At 39.7% G+C, this 20084-nt stretch overlaps 2 protein-coding genes and 1 pseudogene across 2 annotated transcripts; 2 read left to right on the forward strand and 1 right to left on the reverse strand.

Annotated features, from left to right (window-relative positions):
* Positions 1–6637: 6637 nt before the first annotated feature.
* On the reverse strand, positions 6638–6728 carry LOC148364407 (U2 spliceosomal RNA; annotated as a pseudogene).
* Positions 6729–8850: 2122 nt separating this feature from the next.
* Positions 8851–14322, forward strand: opn1sw2 (opsin 1 (cone pigments), short-wave-sensitive 2). Its single transcript, XM_088338502.1, has 5 exons — positions 8851–9356; positions 9434–9602; positions 10909–11074; positions 11544–11783; positions 14098–14322. Exons 1-5 carry the CDS (start codon positions 8978–8980, stop codon positions 14200–14202), a joined length of 1059 nt encoding a protein of 352 aa, XP_088194628.1. The 5' UTR covers positions 8851–8977; the 3' UTR covers positions 14203–14322.
* Positions 14323–14363: 41 nt separating this feature from the next.
* LOC148364409 (uncharacterized) lies at positions 14364–16264 on the forward strand. The gene is made up of 2 exons (XM_088337350.1): positions 14364–14415; positions 15420–16264. Exons 1-2 carry the CDS (start codon positions 14364–14366, stop codon positions 16262–16264), a joined length of 897 nt encoding a protein of 298 aa, XP_088193476.1.
* The last annotated feature ends 3820 nt before the right edge of the window (positions 16265–20084 follow it).

Below are 20084 nucleotides of genomic sequence, written 5' to 3' on the forward strand. Positions count from 1 at the left end.
TAGTATCACGTTTTTTGCTGCATTTATATTGAAACCCCTCTCAATATCTTCTTCTCATCAAATAAAATGTATTTGCATAGCACTTTTAAGACACCAAAATCCCACTCAAAGTGTTATATAAAACATTAAAGATACGACAAGAAAATCACAACTCCCCACCCAACATAACAGAATGTCAAATACACAGACACACACGCAAAATGGGTAAGAAATATATGTTGAATAAAATAAAAAACATGACACCACACCCCAAAACGCTCCAGCAACAACAAAAAAATGAAAGGAAAACGAGATTATTTTAAGAATTAATATAAAAAAAGCACCAGTCAGTAATAAATTAATCCATAACCTGGTAGGATTGCACATTAAGGTACAATGTGTATTATTCAGTGCCTTCTACTGGTATGAAAATGTAATCCATTAAAAAAGAATACCCTTTTATTTAGATAATCAGCAAAAAAAATCATTATCAACCATGTCCAATTATATAAAAGTTCTGGCAAGATATTCAGCTCTGGATCACTCCTGTTATCTCTTACTTTTCCTACTAATTACTAACCCAGTGATCATATAAAATTTGGAATTATCATACAAAACAATAATGATGAAAGAGAAATAAATGTCATTTTATGTATAGAAGGTATCCACAAAAACATCGAAAATGTAAACCCACTTTACAAAATGTTGTCAACACATTTTTTTTTGTTTGTTAAATGTTTAAATATGATAAACATTCTCAATGCGCAAGTGATGATATATTGTATTCTGAAGAATATCTCCCTTGTGTTGAGTTAAGTTTGTCATAATTATTATTTTTTGTTCTACTTTATTTTAATGATTTATTTTCAGTTTATTTCCTCTGTATTCCTGCAGCACTTTCTATCCCCTTGAAAATTGTTAATATTATATTGTTGTTTGTCTGTTTCATGCCAATTTTGTTTGTAGCGATGCAATGTTTAATTAAAAGCGTTAATAAGTATTTATATTTGCCAATCATAGCCATGGTCCCCCCAAAAATTGTGTTTGATTTTTTTGTTGCTACTTTTTCCTTTTATTTATTTATTTTTTTTACTTGTATGTGTTTGTCTTGTTGTCGGTCACCTCTCTCGAGGGATATGACCTGGGTAGATAGATAGATATAATCATATCCTATTAATAGTATTAACACCATGATGTATTCCGCTCTAAGAACATTACTGAGCATACAGAATGCAGTTCTTATTTTGTTATTATTGAAGACACATTTAATTATTTTTACAGCTTTTCGATTTTTTATTTGAACCTTGATTACACAATGATAAATTGTTTTTTGGGTTATTTACTATCTTCTGTAAAAATCTCTTTTCAATTTCACCGTGCTAAGTGCTTACACGTGCAGGGTTGGGTAGGGTTACTTTAACTTGATTACTTTCAATTACTTTTGGATTACTCCAATACCAAATATACTAATAAAAGACAAAATAAACTAAGTATGGATAAAATTACAAAATTTTGTGCAGGCTTGGGGAGTAACGGAATCCATGGAACGGCAAAAATGGTGTTGGCAAGCTCATCTCATCTCATTAGCTGCACTGCATATCCTCAGTAGGGTCGCAGGGGTGCTGGAGCCCATCCCAGCAATCATCGGGCAGTGGGTAGGGGACACCCTGAACTGGTTGCCAGCCAATCATGTTGGCAAGCTGTTTGGATTTATTTTCATTTTGTTTGTGTCGCATTTTATGTAAGTTTTGCCGGAGATCAAAGAGATCAAAGCCAGGAGAGAAAGCATACCACGTGTTGTGAGTCATGATTTTATTCATATGTAGTTTCTTTTGTCTTATATTAGCATATTTGGTATTGGAGTAATCCAAAAGTAATAGAAAGTAATCAAGTTAAAGTAACCCTACCCAACCCTTTCTAGGTGACACTATTTGTAATGGAGCACATCAGAACAGATATTGTAAATTAAATATATAGGACAGACCAAGCCGATCATATATTCTGATGACTGATCAATTGACAAAACACATCAAATAAACAAACACCGAGGCTAAACAATTCTGCATGACTTGCAATATATTTTATGTCCAGTAGGTGTCAGTCTTTCTCCGTTACTTCTTGTTCTTATGTGCCGTGTGATTGTACAGTAATCGAGTATTTGGGACAGATGTCCTGTTAATTTCCACTCCATTCGTTCATTCATTCATTCATTCATTCATTCATTCATTCATTCATTCATTCATTCATTCATTCATTCATTCAATTCCAAAGTAATCTCATTTAAGGGGAATATTTTCTTCTAGGTGCTAAATATGTGTTATTTATAGAATTTGCATGCACCACTTGTGATTTGAAAATAAATGACCTACTGTTAATTTAGGTTTGGGTGAGTATTATTATACTTTGGGATACAACCAATAATAGTTTATTATTACTTACTAGCAGCAGCTAATGAAGTAAGAGAAACACTTTCATCTAAAATGCTCCACATGAGTCTGTTGTTTAAAGCGGGCTGACAATAATAGGGCTTTATTACCACAACGGTTTAAAGATTGCACTGTAGGCTACTATAGAAGTCAAATTAAATGTATGTTGTATCAAATATTATGATTTGTTTTATTCCTCTGTGATCTTTAACTATACAGGTTCAACTCGAGGAAGATTGGTGCGTGACTTTGTGGCCACCCTGTTTATACACCCATCCAGACACAAGTAAATTTGACTTTACAGAGCCAAGAAGAGATCCGCAGGTTCGAGAGCGTTCTCCATTCGGGCCCTGGTGCTGTGGAATGCTCTTCACCCTGAGATTCGATCTGCAACCTCAGTGGAAATGTTTAAATCTAAGCTTAAACACACTTCTATTCTATAGCATATGAATAACCTATAGTTTATGTTGACAATATCTGTTTATTATTTGTTATTGCAATATCCATTGCAGCCTGGTCATCCTGGAAGGGGGATTACCTCATGTGCAATCCCTTTCAAGGTTTCGTCATTTTCCTCATGTTGAGGTTTTTGAGTTTTTCCTTGCCCCGATGTAGGTTTTAGATCAGGGGATGGTGTGATAATAGTCTGTAGTTTGCAATAATCTATGGTGTGTGCAGCTCTTTGAGACTCATTGTGATTAAGGGCGTCACAAAAAAACATGACTTGACTTGACAAGGCTGGACTGTTTTCAGGGAGGAAAACTCTTAAAACTGGACACTTGATGTGGTACGGTAGATCCCCATGACACAGTGCCCCACCTTATAATTTTTTCCCTTCACAATGAGGAATAAGATATTTTATCAGCTACTTTTTAAGTTTTTTTCCTAATATACAAAATCAACAATTCTTTTGCGATCCCAAAAACTTGAAAAATGTGAATTTTGCAGTGTTTGTAATATGAACTTTTGTCACGAGACGTGGCGGCGTGGAAGGGGTGACCGGACCAGAACAGAGGCAGGAGGCATGAAGGGAGAACTCAAATGCGTTGACGATCCATAAGTTTTATTTTACAAAATAAAAGTCGCCCAATACTCCGGGGCAAAACAGAACAACACAGAGTTCCTCCGGCACGAACTCAACAGGACAAGGCATAACAGACTAAAACAGGACAAGGCATAACAGACTAAACAGGACAAGGCATAACAGACTAAACAGGACAAGGCATAACAGACCGGAATTGTGAAGAATGAGTAGTAATGAACCCGCAACCGCAGAGCCCACCATGCAGCCTTAAATACAGACCCACCATTAGTGGAACTGCTTTCAGCTGTTGCCCAGGGGGCGGGGCAGACTGGTCACCAAGGCGACCGTGACAACTTTAGGTACTTGGGTTGTGATGTGGCTGCAGTTGGTGGAATGGAGTGCGAGATATTGCACGGAGTAAATGAAGGAAGCAAGGTTTTGGTGGTGTGAGGAGAGTGATGAGTGGTATTTATTCTACATAGTAGAAATAACTTGAGTTTTTCAAACATTTTAAGAACAACGATGCATTTAAAAAAGATAAACTTGAACATTTTTTTTACTTTGAATCCTTTATCATTTATTTTATCTACACACTCTGAAGCAGAAAATGAATGTTTAATCCAAGTTTCTGTATTGGAGTGTTTAGCACAGGGCCCCGGTTCAAAACTGGCTGGAGACATTTGTTGGCCTGTCGAGAGGAATGGGTGCCACCAGGCTGTACTTGTCCAAGACACACCACAGGAAGTAGTGCCCCTACCACCATTAGTGGTTAAGCCAACCAGTAAACCAACCAACCAACAACACTATTAATAGCACACATTCTTAATCATTACCTGTACTTTGTGTCACCAGTAGAAACAAGTTTCTCCTCATGCGGCAAATTTACGTAATGTCAGTTTGTGAAAATTGGCTAAATAATGAAACGTGTTACGTTATGTACACTTTTGTCATAGTTTGAATCACAATTTAACCAGGATAGTTGCGAGCTTAGAACTTTTTTAAAATTTTGCCATCATATGTGTTATTGTCATTGTCAACTTTGTCAGTCTAATATGTTGTTTGCATAGATAACATTTCATCCTCTCACCCTGCGTGCGAACACGCAATAAACAGGACACAAAATACAGATGACAAATATGCAAAAAAGTAAACATATACAAATATATAAGGTTTAGGATAAAAATAATAAAAAATGTGTGTTGAATCAAATCATAAAATAAAAGTAAGTTTGTTTGTTTGTTCTTTTGTGGCTATATATCTGGCCACAGCAACAACATCAACCACTAATTATCAAGAGGAAGCAACAAAATATTTCTCAAAACAACTGTACAATTCAATTGTATAATACATGAACATATACCCCAAAAGAGGAGAATGAAACAGAAGCCCTTAACTGCCTAATTATTATTTTTTCTTAAAGGCAAGACACATTCAAAATCAAAACCACTAAACAAAAATCTACCCCAAAAAGGGAAGGAAAATACATTTCCGGCCTGCAACTGTACGGCTGTCAAGTCTTATCAAATCAACAACATTGAAGTAAGTAGTAGTATTTGAGTATATTTTCAGAAAATGCTTGGTAGTTACAGAGTTAAACATGCTGCCTTCAACCTTTGCTATGTGATAACGAAGTAATGACAGCCCTAACACTGTAAACATTGGACATCATTGTTTACACTTGAAGAAAATATAATTGATAGTGTTAATGATTTGGAATAGAATAGAATTTTCTTGATTGTCATCCCTCTTCCAGGATGACCAGGGCGCAGTGGATGTTGCAATAACAAACAATACGGTACACAGATATTGTCAACAAAAAATATAGGTTGTTCATAAGCTATAGAATAAAAGTGTGTTTTAAGCCTGGATTTAAAAAGTTTCACTAAAGTTGCAGACTGAATCTGGGGATCTCTTCTTGGCTCTTGGGATCACTTGTAGACCAATATTATCACAGCGAAGGCTCCGGACCGGAACATAGGGGGAAATTAAATCTGAAAGATGTGAAGGAGCAAGTCCCTGCATTATTTTGTATAATACCAACAGAACCTTAAAATCACACCTTAAGCTTACAGGGAGCCAATGCAGGTTAGCTAAAATCGGGGTTATGTGATCAAACTTTTTTGTCTTAGTTAAAAATTTTGCTGCAGCATTTTGTAGCAGCTGCAGGCTCTTGATTTTGGACTCCGGGAGACAGAAGGGTAGTAAATTACAGTAATCGAGACGGCAGGTAACAAATGCATGAATTATAATATCTGCATCAGACTGGGACAGCATAGGGCGAATTTTAGCAATGTTGCGAAGATGGAAAAAAACTGTTCTAGAAATATTCCAAATGTGTGTTTGGAAGGACAGACTTTCCTCAAGTGCAGTCCCTTTTCAAGGTTTCTCCATTTTCTTCATGCTGACGTTTCTGAGTTTTCCTTGCCCTCATGTAGGTTTTGGATCAGGGGATGGCATAATAATAGTCTGTAGTTTGCATAATCTGTGGTCTGTACAGCCCTTTGAGACTCCTTGTGATTAAGGGCTAAACAAATAAACATGACTTGACTTGATAGCAACGTGGTTAAAGATTATATGCAATGAGATTAAACATACAGTGCGCCTAACACGCAAAATGTCCTCGGTTCGAGACCGGGTGGAAACATGTTGGCCTGGAGACGGGTGGGTGCCACCAGGCTGTATTTACCCAGGATACACCATAGGAAACGGTGCCCCTATGCCCCGTGTGGGTAAAGTATCCAACCAACCAACCAACCAACTCCAGGGTAAACATGCAATAAAGACTTTAAAGAGAAAAATTAGATAAAAGACAGTCAGAATAAATAGGCAAAACATTTACAACAGGATACTTAAAGACTATCCCAAGTTATAATAATAGTGCAATAAAAAATAGTTCATCAAAACAGTAATACAATGAAAAGTAGTGCAATAACATTTGCAGCAATAAAAAAATCCCAATTATTATCGCAAGATATATTTTCCCAGTTTTGCACCCTTGTTTAGGGTGGTGATGGCCCTGGAGCAAAAGACTGGAAGGGGGGGGGGGATTTTTAAGGGGTATTGTTCTATTCTCTTTATTACTTAGCCATTATCCGTTATCGGTCAGTTCATTGTACGCTACAAAGCCAAGGTGCCCGGGACACTTACTCTCAGCCAAAAGGCCGAGCTAAGGTCCTAGCCCCAAAGCCTTGCTGCGATCATTGCGAATGCACCGCTCCCGGAAGTACTGCAATACCGGGCAGATGCGTGAAGTGGACAGAGCAAGCTCTTGTTGCATCTCCGGGTTGCAAAAATCAAATCATAAGCCGATGCCAATAACCACAGCACAGTTCGAAGACCACAGCTGAATCTCATGGCCGTCTTCTCCCACTTATATCAGAACCAATTGTTAGCACATAGTACTTAGTTCAACAACGGGAAAAACATGTTTTAAATAAAAATCTAGAACTCAAAGCAAGATCAAGCCCTACATCCATTAGAAGGATTCAGGTGTGCATTCAAGCATGTGGTTACTTGCGTATGTCTGAAAGCGGGTTAAACACTGAGGTCAGTAAGGCTCAGAGGAACACCTTGATCTTGTGCTCTGCTTAGTGCTGCCTGTAATGGTTTATATACTATAAGAGCATTAAGGAGCAACTGTGAAATCAACTTAAAGAGCTCACCATGCATAAGCTACAAAGCATTACAAGACTGGTAAGAACATTCAAGCCAGACAAGCCGGACAATAAATGGAGGGCATCCTGATTTCACTGGTTACGGCAGCAAATGAAAGATTATTAAAAAGGAGGAAAATATTTAAAATAATTGTCCTTTTAACCAGTTGAGAGTCACAAAAATGATCGAGCAGGTAGAGCGCAGATATTCCGACACTTGATATTACAATTGTCTTTATTGTCATTGATGAGAATATAGTGAACATTGTTTACAACAAGATCAGACATGGAACAACAGTATAAACACAATTTAAAGACTGAAAGGATAAAAGACGAAACAAAAATAAAGTCAGGATGACTCAGCAAAATATTTAAAAAGTAGTTCTTGAAGACGGGCCTAAAATTGTAAGGCATCAAAACAATAATGCAATGAAAATAGTGCAATGACAATTAGCAGCAGCATTGTTTCAAATTAAGCCGATTAATAATATATGAATACGCATTTTCTACACACTTATGGTTACCTATCCATTTTAGAGAGGCTTTTGGCATTTAAATACAATTTGCTCATGCCAAATATGTATCTGTTTTATACCCCGTAATGAAGAGGTTTCAAAACTTACTTTTAGTTTTTCTTTACATCACAGTGATTTGAGGGATACGAGGGCCAGCCAAAGAAATATGATTGCCTCCCCGGCCCCATTTTGAATCCTGATCATGCAAGGCCTTTCAGTATAAACAAAATTTAGATTTTACTTCCCTGGTTATTTCATTTATCGCATTTATCTTCATCCAACTGCAGTAGTTGACATACAAAAATATTTTCCTCCACTTTTGATGCTCTGTTTAAGGTTTCAAATCACAAATATATTTCTTTAAAAATATCCACTTTGCTTGTTAAATCTCTTCATTTTTGGTGGGTTACAAGGTCTCTTATTGCCTTTAACCTATCCACACTGTTTTATTTTTTTAACTTTATTTATGAATAAAACATTTTAACAAAGACAATTGGCTTAAAGAGTTTCGCGTGTTTGACAAATATAATTGAAAATAATTGAAAGTGGCCCTGGATTGGTTTGTATTTGTTTTATGTTTTTACCAAGCATCACATTCTCCAATAGTATATTCATATTGGATTAGGAGAAAGGATCTTTATTATTTTATTAAACGTGTCTGTTTGCCTTCTGTGAGCTTTCTCACATTCTATAACACTCCTTCAACCCAGCAAGGAGGAAAACTCCATGCAAAAATGCCAAAGAGACAACGCAAATCTGGATTTAAACCCGCAGAGTGGATTACATGGGGCGTCAGCAAGTCAGATTAAAAGATTTGACGCAGTTACATACCAGATTAGCAGTTAAAGACCTTCTCTCAGCTTCCTTAAGAACGTGGGGTTAACCTTTTATAGGTCATTTGGTTTTCAAACCTTCCCTTCATGTTGTTACTGTGCAAGTTCAAAATTCACTCTTGGTAATATGCTTCTTCCTTGTGATTAAGGGCTATACAAATAAACATGACTTGACTTGACACTGTCATCCATTGACAAGTATTTTTCGCGTAGTTACGTCGGCATCCAATCAGGAAACACACACCTCATATTGCAGCCAAGAGAAAAAAATGTCCCCCCTAGCCATTTGACCTGGTTGGCATGTCAAGTGAAACAGGAAATCCTAAATGAATTACGCCAATTTGGATCAACTTAAATCAGTTAGTCAATTTAACAAGGCAATTATCCCTTTGTATATAAAGTCATCCATGAGAGTTTGAGGAACACATTAGGGATGGTGGTGTACCTCTGATATTGTTTACACTTATTGTTCATTTTGATACATATTTCATCCTGTGATTCAGTTGAAGCACCTAAGGAAGCTTTCAGAAATTATACACAAAGTACAATGAGGGGACAACGAAACAACGAGTTACCAGAAGACTTCTGGATACCCGTCCCCTTGGACACCAACAACATCACGTCGCTAAGTCCCTTCCTGGTTCCCCAGGATCACCTGGGGGGCACAGCCACCTTCTACACCATGGCTGTGTTTATGTTCTTCTTGTTCGTGGCGGGAACTTTCATCAACGTCCTCACCATCGCGTGCACCATCCAATACAAGAAGCTGAGGTCTCACCTGAATTACATCCTGGTCAACCTGGCGGTCTCCAACCTACTCGTATCGTTTGTGGGCTCCTCCACAGCGTTTGTGAGCTTTTCCTCTAGATACTTTATTATGGGACCTCTCATGTGCAAGATTGAAGGGTTTATGGTGACCCTTGGAGGTGAGCCAAAACATGAAATTTGAAGTATAATGTCGTGACCATAAATGCTTTAAGTGTCTTTTTTGTGGTCCTATAAGGTATGGTAAGCCTGTGGTCTCTTGCTGTGATTGCCTTTGAACGATGGCTGGTCATTTGCAAGCCTCTGGGAAACTTTGTTTTCAAACCCGACCACGCTATAGCTTGCTGCGTATTCACCTGGGTGTTTGCAACCGTTGCCTCGGCCCCGCCGCTTTTCGGATGGAGTAGGTCAGTTTCAGCAGTACTTGACACAATGCCAAAAAGACATCTTTAACCCCATGGGCAGATTTTCTTTTTTTACTTTTAAATTTCTCAAAATATAATTAAAATATGATCAAAAACAAAGAAAAAGAGTCTCTTACATTGCTTATTTTAAGTATTATTTATCTTCATGAAAATGTAATTCTCAAAATAAGAAAATGTGCGACCACCACCTGCACAGTAATTTTACTTTTTTTATAGGAACAGTGCTATTTGGCATTATTTAGCACCTCTTAAAACTTAATTTAAAAAAAAAAAAAGATTGATTTTACATAATAAGCAAAATACATTATTATTATGTACATGTGCATTTTTTCAATACTTGAAGGTTGAGAAATTTGAATTTGTTTTACATTACACGAGCTTCACCTAGACGGAGCTGCAATATTTGTCCGTCATCTTGCTGCTACATATACCCCAAAAACAAAAACCTTGCAAAAGTCTGGGGCAAAAAATGAGAAGAAAAATGGCACAGTTTGGTCACCTTGAGTTTCTGTATTATCTAATGTATTTTACCAGGGAAGTAAGTTTATAAAATATAGCTGTAGTCAAGTCAAGTCGTGTTTATTTGTATAGCCCTCAATCAAACTATGTCTCAAAAGGCTGCACAAACCAATGACGAATGCAGACTACAGACCATTATTACACCATCCCCTGATCAAAAACATACACGAGGGCGAGGAAAAACTCAAAAATTTCAGCATGCGGTATCCTTAAGAAGGGACGCACATGAGGTAATCCCCCTCCCAGGGTGAACAGGCTGCAACGGATGTTGCATTAGCAATCACTAAAAATAAAAATAAATGATAATAAAATAATAAAAGTATAATATAAAATAAAATGAAAAAAATAAAATAAAAAGGATGACCAAGTATACAATAGATTTAGCATTAACAAAACCCACGTTTGCTGACTTTCCTATCTGTCATAAACTGGTTCACATGGTAACCCCCCTCACATGTCACTTTTTAATAAAATGTATTACTGTCGTTAATATTATTATTATTATTATTATATATATATTTTTTTTAATTAATATTTGTATTATTATTTGTATTATTATTAGTCATTGGGTTATCTGGTAATTATTTTCTAACTTTACCAGAGAAATAAGTTTAAAGTATATTACAATAGGAAGAAAAATTGTTTGCAATGAATTTCACAAGTGTAGTTGTGTTTTGTATGTGTGTTTGTATAAAATGCATACTTAAAATCATATCATTATATAGTAATAATAAAATAATAATGATTATTTACCTATTTTATTTCACAGATATATCCCAGAAGGTCTGCAGTGCTCCTGCGGACCTGATTGGTACACCACAAATAATAAATACAACAATGAAAGTTACGTGATGTTCCTCTTTGGCTTCTGCTTTGCTGTTCCTCTCACCACCATTGTCTTCTGTTACGGTCAACTGCTCATTACGATGAAAATGGTAAGATCAATCCCATATTATCACATCCATTGCCATTGTCGGCTAGAGTCGTCAAAAAAAAAATTCTATACAGTGTATGGGTGTCCGAACCTTTATGAATGAGGGCTGAAATCAGGAAATAAAGAAAAAAAAACATTTGAACTGCAATAATGCTAATGGGAGAAACAGGTTTTGATTATATTATATATATTACCTATGTTTATTGTTGATCTTTACTATGTTTGGTATATTGGTGCCCAAGCAACATCATTTGCAACCAAGTCATCCTGAAAGAGGTATTACCTCTTAAGGTTACTGATTTTACTCATGCTGGGTTTTTGACTTTTTCCTTGCCTCTATGCATGTCCCAGATCAGGGGATGTTTTAGTTATGGCCTGTTCGGCCCTTTGATAGTTTTTGTGATTAGGGGCATTACAAAGCATATGACCTGACTTGATTGACCCACGGGTTGCTACAATGATATCAACAGGCAGCAAAAGCCCAGGCAGAGTCGGCCTCCACCCAGAAGGCGGAGAAGGAAGTGACCAGGATGGTGGTCATCATGGTGATGGGCTTCCTGGTTTGCTGGCTACCATACGCGTCCTTTGCTCTTTGGATTGTCTTTAATCGTGGGCAAACCTTTGACCTGAGGATGGCCACAATTCCTTCTTGCTTTTCCAAGAGTTCTGCAGTCTACAATCCAATCATCTATGTTGTCTTCAACAAACAGGTGGGTTCGAGTTTTTGCAATTTCATTTTTAAACTTCTTTTATCAACTTTGTACAAGTCATGTAGGTTGCAAATACAATTTCATTGGCATTTTTATGTTAATGACAAGAAAAACATGTCAAGACCAGAACGGAGACAGGACCCGTTCTGGCCTTGACATGCGTTGCGTTTCTTACAAGTTTTATTGGAAGAAAGAGAAAAGGTTGCGCCCACGATCCGGTGATTGCTGGACGCGGGAAGACTGTCGCTCTGATACTCGGATTGTGCTCCGAACGCGGTGGATCTTCCGTGGCGAGCGATGGCGGAGCCAGGGACGGAAAAAACGGCTCAGTAGCCGGGACAGGAGAGCAAAAACGTGGTCGGGGTCGGAAGCGAGTCGTAAGCCAGAATAGGAGAGAAGACGTGGTCGGGGACAAAAAGAGGTCGAAAGCCGGGACCAGAGAGTAGACGTGGTCAGGATCAAAAACGGGTCGAAGCAGGGGAACAGACAGGAGCAAAAAACGGGAGAGGTAGGAGTCAGAGTCGAAAAAGGCTTGCCTAGTGTTAACAGGTTTGCAGACGGACTGACGAAAGGGAACAGACAGGACTGGGTACAAATACTGATCGGGAGCCAATCAGAGCCCGCGGCAGTTGGCGCCAAATGAGCGGGCACAACTGAGTCACATCAGTAATCATGACACAACAATCTTCAATCTTGAGTTAAACAGCAGTGATGTGCACCAAAACACAAAAGGAGGTGCGATCTCTCTTTGCCACCCTGCTCTCTCAAAAAAACTGCCCCTTTGGAAAAAAAAATTTCGTTCAGAAAGTATTTACTGAACTATTCACTGGAATCGATAATAACGAACACCGTTTTAAAAGATACAGTATGTATTATTTACCACCCCCTAATGGTGAAAAACAACACTTTCATTCATTAAAACATCCTGGTGCTTTTTAGTGCTTGTCTTCAGTTGCACTCAAATATACAGCGACATTTAGTGGGCAAACAAAACTCATTGTCCCTCTTAATACTCGTAGGTCAAGAAATTTGTGTTTATTTTATATAACGTGTGGCTTATCTAATGGGAGCTGAAATAATTGTCTGCAATTTTGCTGCTCTTGGTACCAGATACCAAAAACTCACAGAAGGCTTTCCTAAAAAAATTAGAAGAAAAATGATGCAGTTCGGTCACTTTGAGTCTCCGTAGTTTGTATTCTTCCTTGTGCTTTGTAGCACTAGTTTCTGGTTGCATTAACTACAGAATATAAAGACGTCTAATAGTCAAAGGATACACACTTTCCTTCTAAGTCTATGCATTCACTATGTAGAGAATGGAATAAAGCAGTGGTTTTTCACTGCAAAATAAAAAGAAATGTATTAAAAGATAAGTCTGGTTGATTAAGCTAAAAATAATCATAAAAATTGAAAAATGTTTTATAGTTTTATTTTTCCCAATTAGAATTTTCTTTAAACGCACCTCAAAACACTAAATTATTTTCTTCATGCACTTAACGTCATTCTTAATAAACATATGTTCACATTTTTTATGATAATAATTATTGAATTATTCAATACGTCTTAAAATAACAAAAACAATCACAATAAATTTACAAAATGATCTCCCAACAGAACGAGAACTCTTTAGCCAAATAGATTATAATATATTAAAAAAATTGTGCCGTTTGGCCAATTTCAGTGTCTGTTGTTTGTATTCTTCATTGTGTTTCATCGCCCTCATTTTCAGTTGTACTACACAACACAGCAACATTTAGTGATCAAGTAATACACAGTGTCCCTTTAAAAAGTTGCAATACAAAATTTGTGTTCTTACACATACTTTTTAACACTACTGTTATAAGTTATACTATCACTTTTCTCCTCTTAAAAGCGCTTACTGATTTAAAAAAAAAATCTACCGATTTTCTTTAGATTTAAACAACAACAAAAAATCTTTATCTTTTACTTTAGCTTGAAGCGAGACTAAGTCTTTGTGCATGAATAAACCTCTCCCATGATTGAATCAGATTTGATTTCCGTTTTGGTAAAAGTTCGCCACTTCTGCTTTTAAGCAAGCACAAGTTTTTTTTGTTTTTTTCATATTCTGAAGACTTATTGTGTTTCATGCATAAAAATAGAGCGTGCGTTAACATTAACCCCCTTTTAATGTCAAAATGTTGGCATGTATTTAAATACTGTATCTAGGTTTCTAAGTAAATGCACATACACAGAAGTACCTCTGCTTGTAAAAACTAACAGTCAAACCACATGGGGATGAAACTGACAATATCTTACAGATCATTTGACTCAAAATCTTTCTTTTTTTCTATAACAGTTCCGGTCATGCATGATGCAAATGCTAGGAATGGGAGGTAGTGATGAAGAATCGTCAACATCAACAACTTCAGTGACTGAGGTCTCCAAAGTCGGGCCTGCTTAGTTCCTGGACTTGTCCATTTGTATGGTCCTAAAGAGTCAGTAAGCTGTAAATAAATATAAACCGTGTTGTCGCACTGTCAATAATAAAAATCATAATAATAAAGAGGTATGCTTTTGCAAATGTTTTGGGAATTCTATTTACTTTTGTCATCTTTGATGATGATGGCGGCGCACATGGACACAGTGGCTCACAGCTCTTCAACTAATTTTACATGTATTACCGTTCTCTTGTCTTTTTTGCTTTCTTTTCTGGACACGTGCGTGGCCAATAATACCTATAATCGGGAGGAACTTATACGTCTGGGTTGGCGTCTAAATTTCGACTTTTTGGTCACTTTTTATACCACCTTTGATATCCGGCAAGAAATACAAAGGCTTGCGGGATCTCCGTGGGTGGCCTACCCACTTACGAAGTGGTGGAGACGGCGTAGGGATCGCAAAGAAAAGCGGGGCTGTCGCTCGGGCCACGGTGCTAAGTAAAGGGAGCTACATCGGCGAAATGGCAGAGAAGGACACGAAGATGATGGAATTGTGCCTAATTCCACCAATATTTCTTCATCGATCTTGCCTGTCAACCGACGCCTGAGACTCAATACACCCTTAACGGCGACATCTTGTGACGATTTCTTCAAGGACTTCAGCTAAGTTCAAAGATTCAGCAAAGCTAAAATTTGGTCTTTTAAATATTAAATCGCTTGCTCCTAAAGCTCTACTTGTTGATAAAATTTCGGGTTTAAAAGAGACAAACCCGGCCCCACGGCTGACCAAGGAATTCAGGCAAAGGCAAGAATTAAAGTTTTGCTACTGCAGTAGGAAAAAGATTCGTCAGCTAAATGCAATGTGGCACGTTTTGCTGTCCGGATCTTTCTGATGTACTTCCGGTTCAGTAGCGCATTTATTGAAGAGTCACGCATGCGCATTACATACAATGGAAAAATACTGAAATGCGTTGATCTTTGAGTGAGGCTATATATGTGTGTGTGTGTGTGAATGATTACTTGTGTAGTAAAATAGAAAAACAGGTTAAACAAGTTAATTTCATCGTAAGTCAATTTGTAACATAGTAGTCTGAGAAATACACAATAACTAAAAGTAGCTTACTTTACATAATATTATTCGTGATCACAAACAAAGGTCTGTGTGAAACTTGGTTAAGACCAGATGAGTTTTTACCGTTAAATGAGGCTTCTCCTCAAGACTATGTGAGCTGTCATGTAGCACTCTTTTTGAAGAAGGGTGGCGGTGTTCCGCTAATTTCTGAAAAAATACTTAAACTTACTCCCTGTGCCTCTAATAATTATAAGGCGTTTGAGGCTCTTGTCATGCGGTCCTCTTTAATGTCAATTTATGTGGTAACTATTTATCGCGCACCAGGACCATACTCAATTTTCTTAGATGAATTCTCTGAACTGTTGTCTGATCTAGTAACCTATGCAGACAAAATAATATTTATGGGGAACTTTAACATTAATATGAACTCCCCACTCAGTTCATTTTCTGTTGCATTTCGGTCTCTAATTGACACATTTGGTTTTAGTCAACTAATTAATTCGCCGACTCATAAAGATGGAAACACACTAGACTTGGTTTTGACTCGAAGAGTTTCAACCTCAAATGTGAAGGTGTTACTGTGTACTACAGTTATTTCTGATCATTATTTAGTTACATTTGAGGTGCTGGCTATATGTTGTATTAAAGTAACTAAAGGATTTAGCGGACGCTGTATTTGCACTGGCATAGTTTCTGAGCTCTCTGATCTTCTTTCAGGAGTAGTTGCGTTGTTTCCTTTATATAAAGGCTCTATTGACTCACTCACGAATGAGTTTAATGGTACCCTGGCTAGTGTCCTGGATTCAGTAGCGCCCCTTAGGCTGAAATCACGACCTAAAAGACGCACGCCTTGGTTCACTGATGAAACTAGATCGCTTAAACAAGACTGCAGGAAATCTGAAATAAAATGGCGCGCTACCAAGCTTGAGGTTTTCCGTTTTCCTGGTGTGACAACTTGTTTAAGTATAAAGCAGCCCTTGCCTCTGCAAAATCAGTCTATTTTTCCAAGGTGATTGCGGCACAAAAGAATAACCCCATAATCCTTTTCGACACTGTAGCATCGCTAACGAGTCAGGTCATTTTTTTTCAAGTCATTTTTATTTGTATAGCCCTTAATCACAAAGAATCTCAAAGGGCTGCACAGATTATTCCAAATAGTTCTACCCATTCAGCCCATGACTGAAAAGGGAAGCGTGTAACAATTGACAATATCCAGAAGTGAATCAAACAGTTTCATCAATCGAAATCACACACACACACACACACACACACACACACACACACACACACACACACACACACACACACACACACACACACACACACACACACACACACACACACACACACACACACACACACACACACACACACACACACATTGGTGTGCATAGGTGTTGTGTCCAACACTATCTGCAAGTAGGATGGAATTTATTTGCTTTTATTGTCATCGATATCAAGTAAAGTCAAATCATGTTTATTTGTTTACAAATAAAGACAATTTAGCATTAGCTCAGGAGGTAGAGCGCTCGTCTTGGGATCAAGAGGTTGCAGGTTCGATTCCTGGCTCCTCCGTGTTATATGTCGAGGTGTCCTTGGGCGCAAGACACTGAATCCCTAATGCCTCCAATAAGCAGGTAGGCGCCTTGCATGGCTGACTCCCTATGGTTGTTTGAGTGTGTGTGTGAATAGGTAAGTATGAAGCACATTGTAAAGCGCTTTGGGAGGTCTTCATAGCGCTTGAAAAGTGCTATAGAAATGCAGACCATTGTATTACTACACCATCCCCTGATATAAAACCTACATGAGGGCAAGGAAAAATTCAAAAACCTCAACATTACAAAATGGCGGCGCCCTGTACGGCTGCGGCTGCATCTGCTCCCAACAGTTTCTTACATTTTGGTCAAAAACCCCAGTCTTCGACTTAGTTTTTGAGGGCGAACAAAGACAACTCTAACTGCAGATTAATATATGATCGCAGTTTTTTGCTGGATATGCGAACAGCCAGAAATCCAGCGCTCGTTGCTACGATCACTCTGGAGTGTTTACTTAGCCTCGGAGTGCTACGTCAACAAGACCCAGCGGCCTACAAAGCAGCGAAGAAAAGTGGCAAGAGGAGGCGCTGTGACCGGAGGAGGAAGCGAGGTTGTCGGGCCGGGCTAACGGCTAGGCTGAAGGCTAAACCCTTCAAAACGCCTCTACCATCCATTTTCCTCTCCAACGTTTGCTCCCTGGACAACAAACTGGACCATTTACAAGTGGAACTTACATCGAACCGCGAGATGACGAACTGTTGCGCTTTAATTCTGACGGAGACATGGCTAAACTCATCTATCCCGGATGACGCTGTTAGCATTGTGGGGCTAACTGCTTTCCGCACTGATAAAAGCGGCGAGCTCACCGGTAAGAGCAGGGGTGGCAGACTATGCATTTATACCAACAACAACTGGTGTAGAAATGCTAAGATAATCTCGAATTACTGCTCACGAGACATTGAACTTTTGACGGTGATCTGCAGACCCTTCTACCTACCGAGGGAGTTTAGTGCTACCATCATTACTGCCGTGTACGTGCCCCCCAGCGCTAATACTAAGGAGGCAATGGACGTTCTCTACCGAACTGTGAGTGAACTGCAGCATGCTTACACCGAATGCATTTTTATTGCGGCGGGGGACTTTAACCAGGCTAACATGAAAACAGTTCTCCCGCATTTCCACCAGCATGTTGACTTTGCTACAAGAGGTAGGAACACATTAGACTTGGCCTACACAAATATCAGAGGAGCATACAGAGCAGCCCCCCGCCCCCACCTTGGCTCATCAGATCACCTTTCTGTTGTGCTAATTCCTGCATACAAGCCCCTGCTGACCAGAGAAAAACCTACAGTGAAGCAGGTGAGGGTGTGGACTGAGGGGGCAATGGAGGCACTACAGGACTGCTTTGAATGCACAGATTGGGACATGTTTATATCGGCTGCCACTTACAACAACAAAATAAATATAGATGAGTACGCCATGTCTGTGTCAGCCTACATTAGTAAATGCGCAGAAGACGTCAGCAATACCAAAACCATCTGCACCCGTGCCAATCAGAAGCCCTGGATGACTGCTGAGATATGCAAATTGCTAAAGGTACGGAACCTTGCCTTTAAATCTGGTGACGAGGAGGCGCTGAGATCAGCGAGGGCTAACCTGAACCGTGCTATCAGACTAGCAAAGCGATCGCACAGTCAAAAAATCCAGGACCGTTTCCTCAGCACAACCAACACCAGGGATATGTGGAAAGGCATTCAGGCCATCACCAGATACAAGCCAACCAGGACACTAGCATGGACTTTTTGAATGACCTCAACAACTTCTTTGGGAGGTTCGAGGCACAAAATGGCACCCCTGCAGCGAAAGCGGTTCCACATCAGGACGAAAAAGCACTCCTCCTGGACTCAACTGACGTGAGGAAGACCCTGAGAAGGGTCAACACACGGAAGGCTCCAGGCCCGGACAACATTCCAGGGCGGGTCCTTAGGGAGTGCGCCGATCAGCTGGCTTGTGTACATTTTCAACACCTCGCTAGACCAAGCCACGGTACCATCATGCTTCAAGATTGCCACCATCATCCCAGTGCCAAAGAACCCCCAGATCTTATCATTGAACGATTACCGGCCCGTTGCACTGACTCCCATCATAATGAAGTGCTTTGAGAGACTGGTTAAAGAGCATATCACCTCCAGTCTCCCCTCCTCACTCGACCCCTTTCAGTTTGCCTACCGGACAAACCGCTCCACCGGGGATGCCCTCTCCTCTGCGCTTCACCTGAGCCTGACACACCTAGAGGAGAAGAACACCCATGTGCGGATGCTGTTCCTGGACTTCAGTTCAGCATTCAACACCATCATCCCACAACACCTGGTAGACAAAATGAGACTCCTGGGTTTCAACACCCCCCTGCGGAACTGGCTGCTGGACTTCCTCACTGACAGACCCCAGTCAGTGCGGATTGGTCAGAACATCTCCGATGTCATCACCCTCAGCACGGGCTCCCCCCAAGGCTGTGTCCTGAGCCCCTTGCTGTTCACCCTGATGACACACGACTGCGTCCCTAGGTCAGCCACAAACCACATCGTGAAGTTTGCGGACGACACAACAGTGGTGGGCCTCATCAGGGACGACAACGACCTGGCCTACAGAGAGGAGGTGGAGCAGTTGGTGGGCTGGTGCAGGGACAACAGCCTGGTCCTGAATGTTGACAAAACTAAAGAGATCATTATCGACTTCAGGAAAAACCAGCCCAACCATGCCCCACTTGTCATCAACAACAAGGCTGTGGAGGTTGTCAGCAGCATCAAGTTCCTAGGGGTGCACATCACAAACAAACTCACCTGGTCCGTGAACACTGCATCACTGGTGAAGAGGGCACAGCAGCGCCTGTACTTCCTGCGGAGGATGAGGAGAGCCCACCTGCCCCCACCCTCCCTCATCACATTCTACAGGGGCACCATAGAGAGTATCCTGACCAGCTGTATCTCTGTGTGGTGTGGAGGCTGCAGCACTTCCGACTGGGGTAGTGTGAGGAGGGTGACGAGGACAGCAGAAAAAAATCATCGGGACTTCTGTCCCCTCCATTCAGGACATTGGCCAGAAGCGCTGCCTATCCCAAGCTAAGAACCTTATCAGAGACCCCTCTCACCCCCATCATGGACTGTTCACTCTGCTAGCCTCTGGGAAGAGGTACTGCAGTGTGCAGTGCAGGACCACCAGGTTCCACAATAGTCTTGTCCCCCTGGCCATTAGACTGTTAAATGGTCAATCAAACACATAGTAAATCTAAACTGCTGCT

This window comes from Urocampus carinirostris, chromosome 6, assembly GCF_059441175.1.
Source record: "Urocampus carinirostris isolate Australia breed hairy pipefish chromosome 6, RoL_Ucar_1.0, whole genome shotgun sequence".
NCBI lineage: Eukaryota > Metazoa > Chordata > Actinopteri > Syngnathiformes > Syngnathidae > Urocampus > Urocampus carinirostris.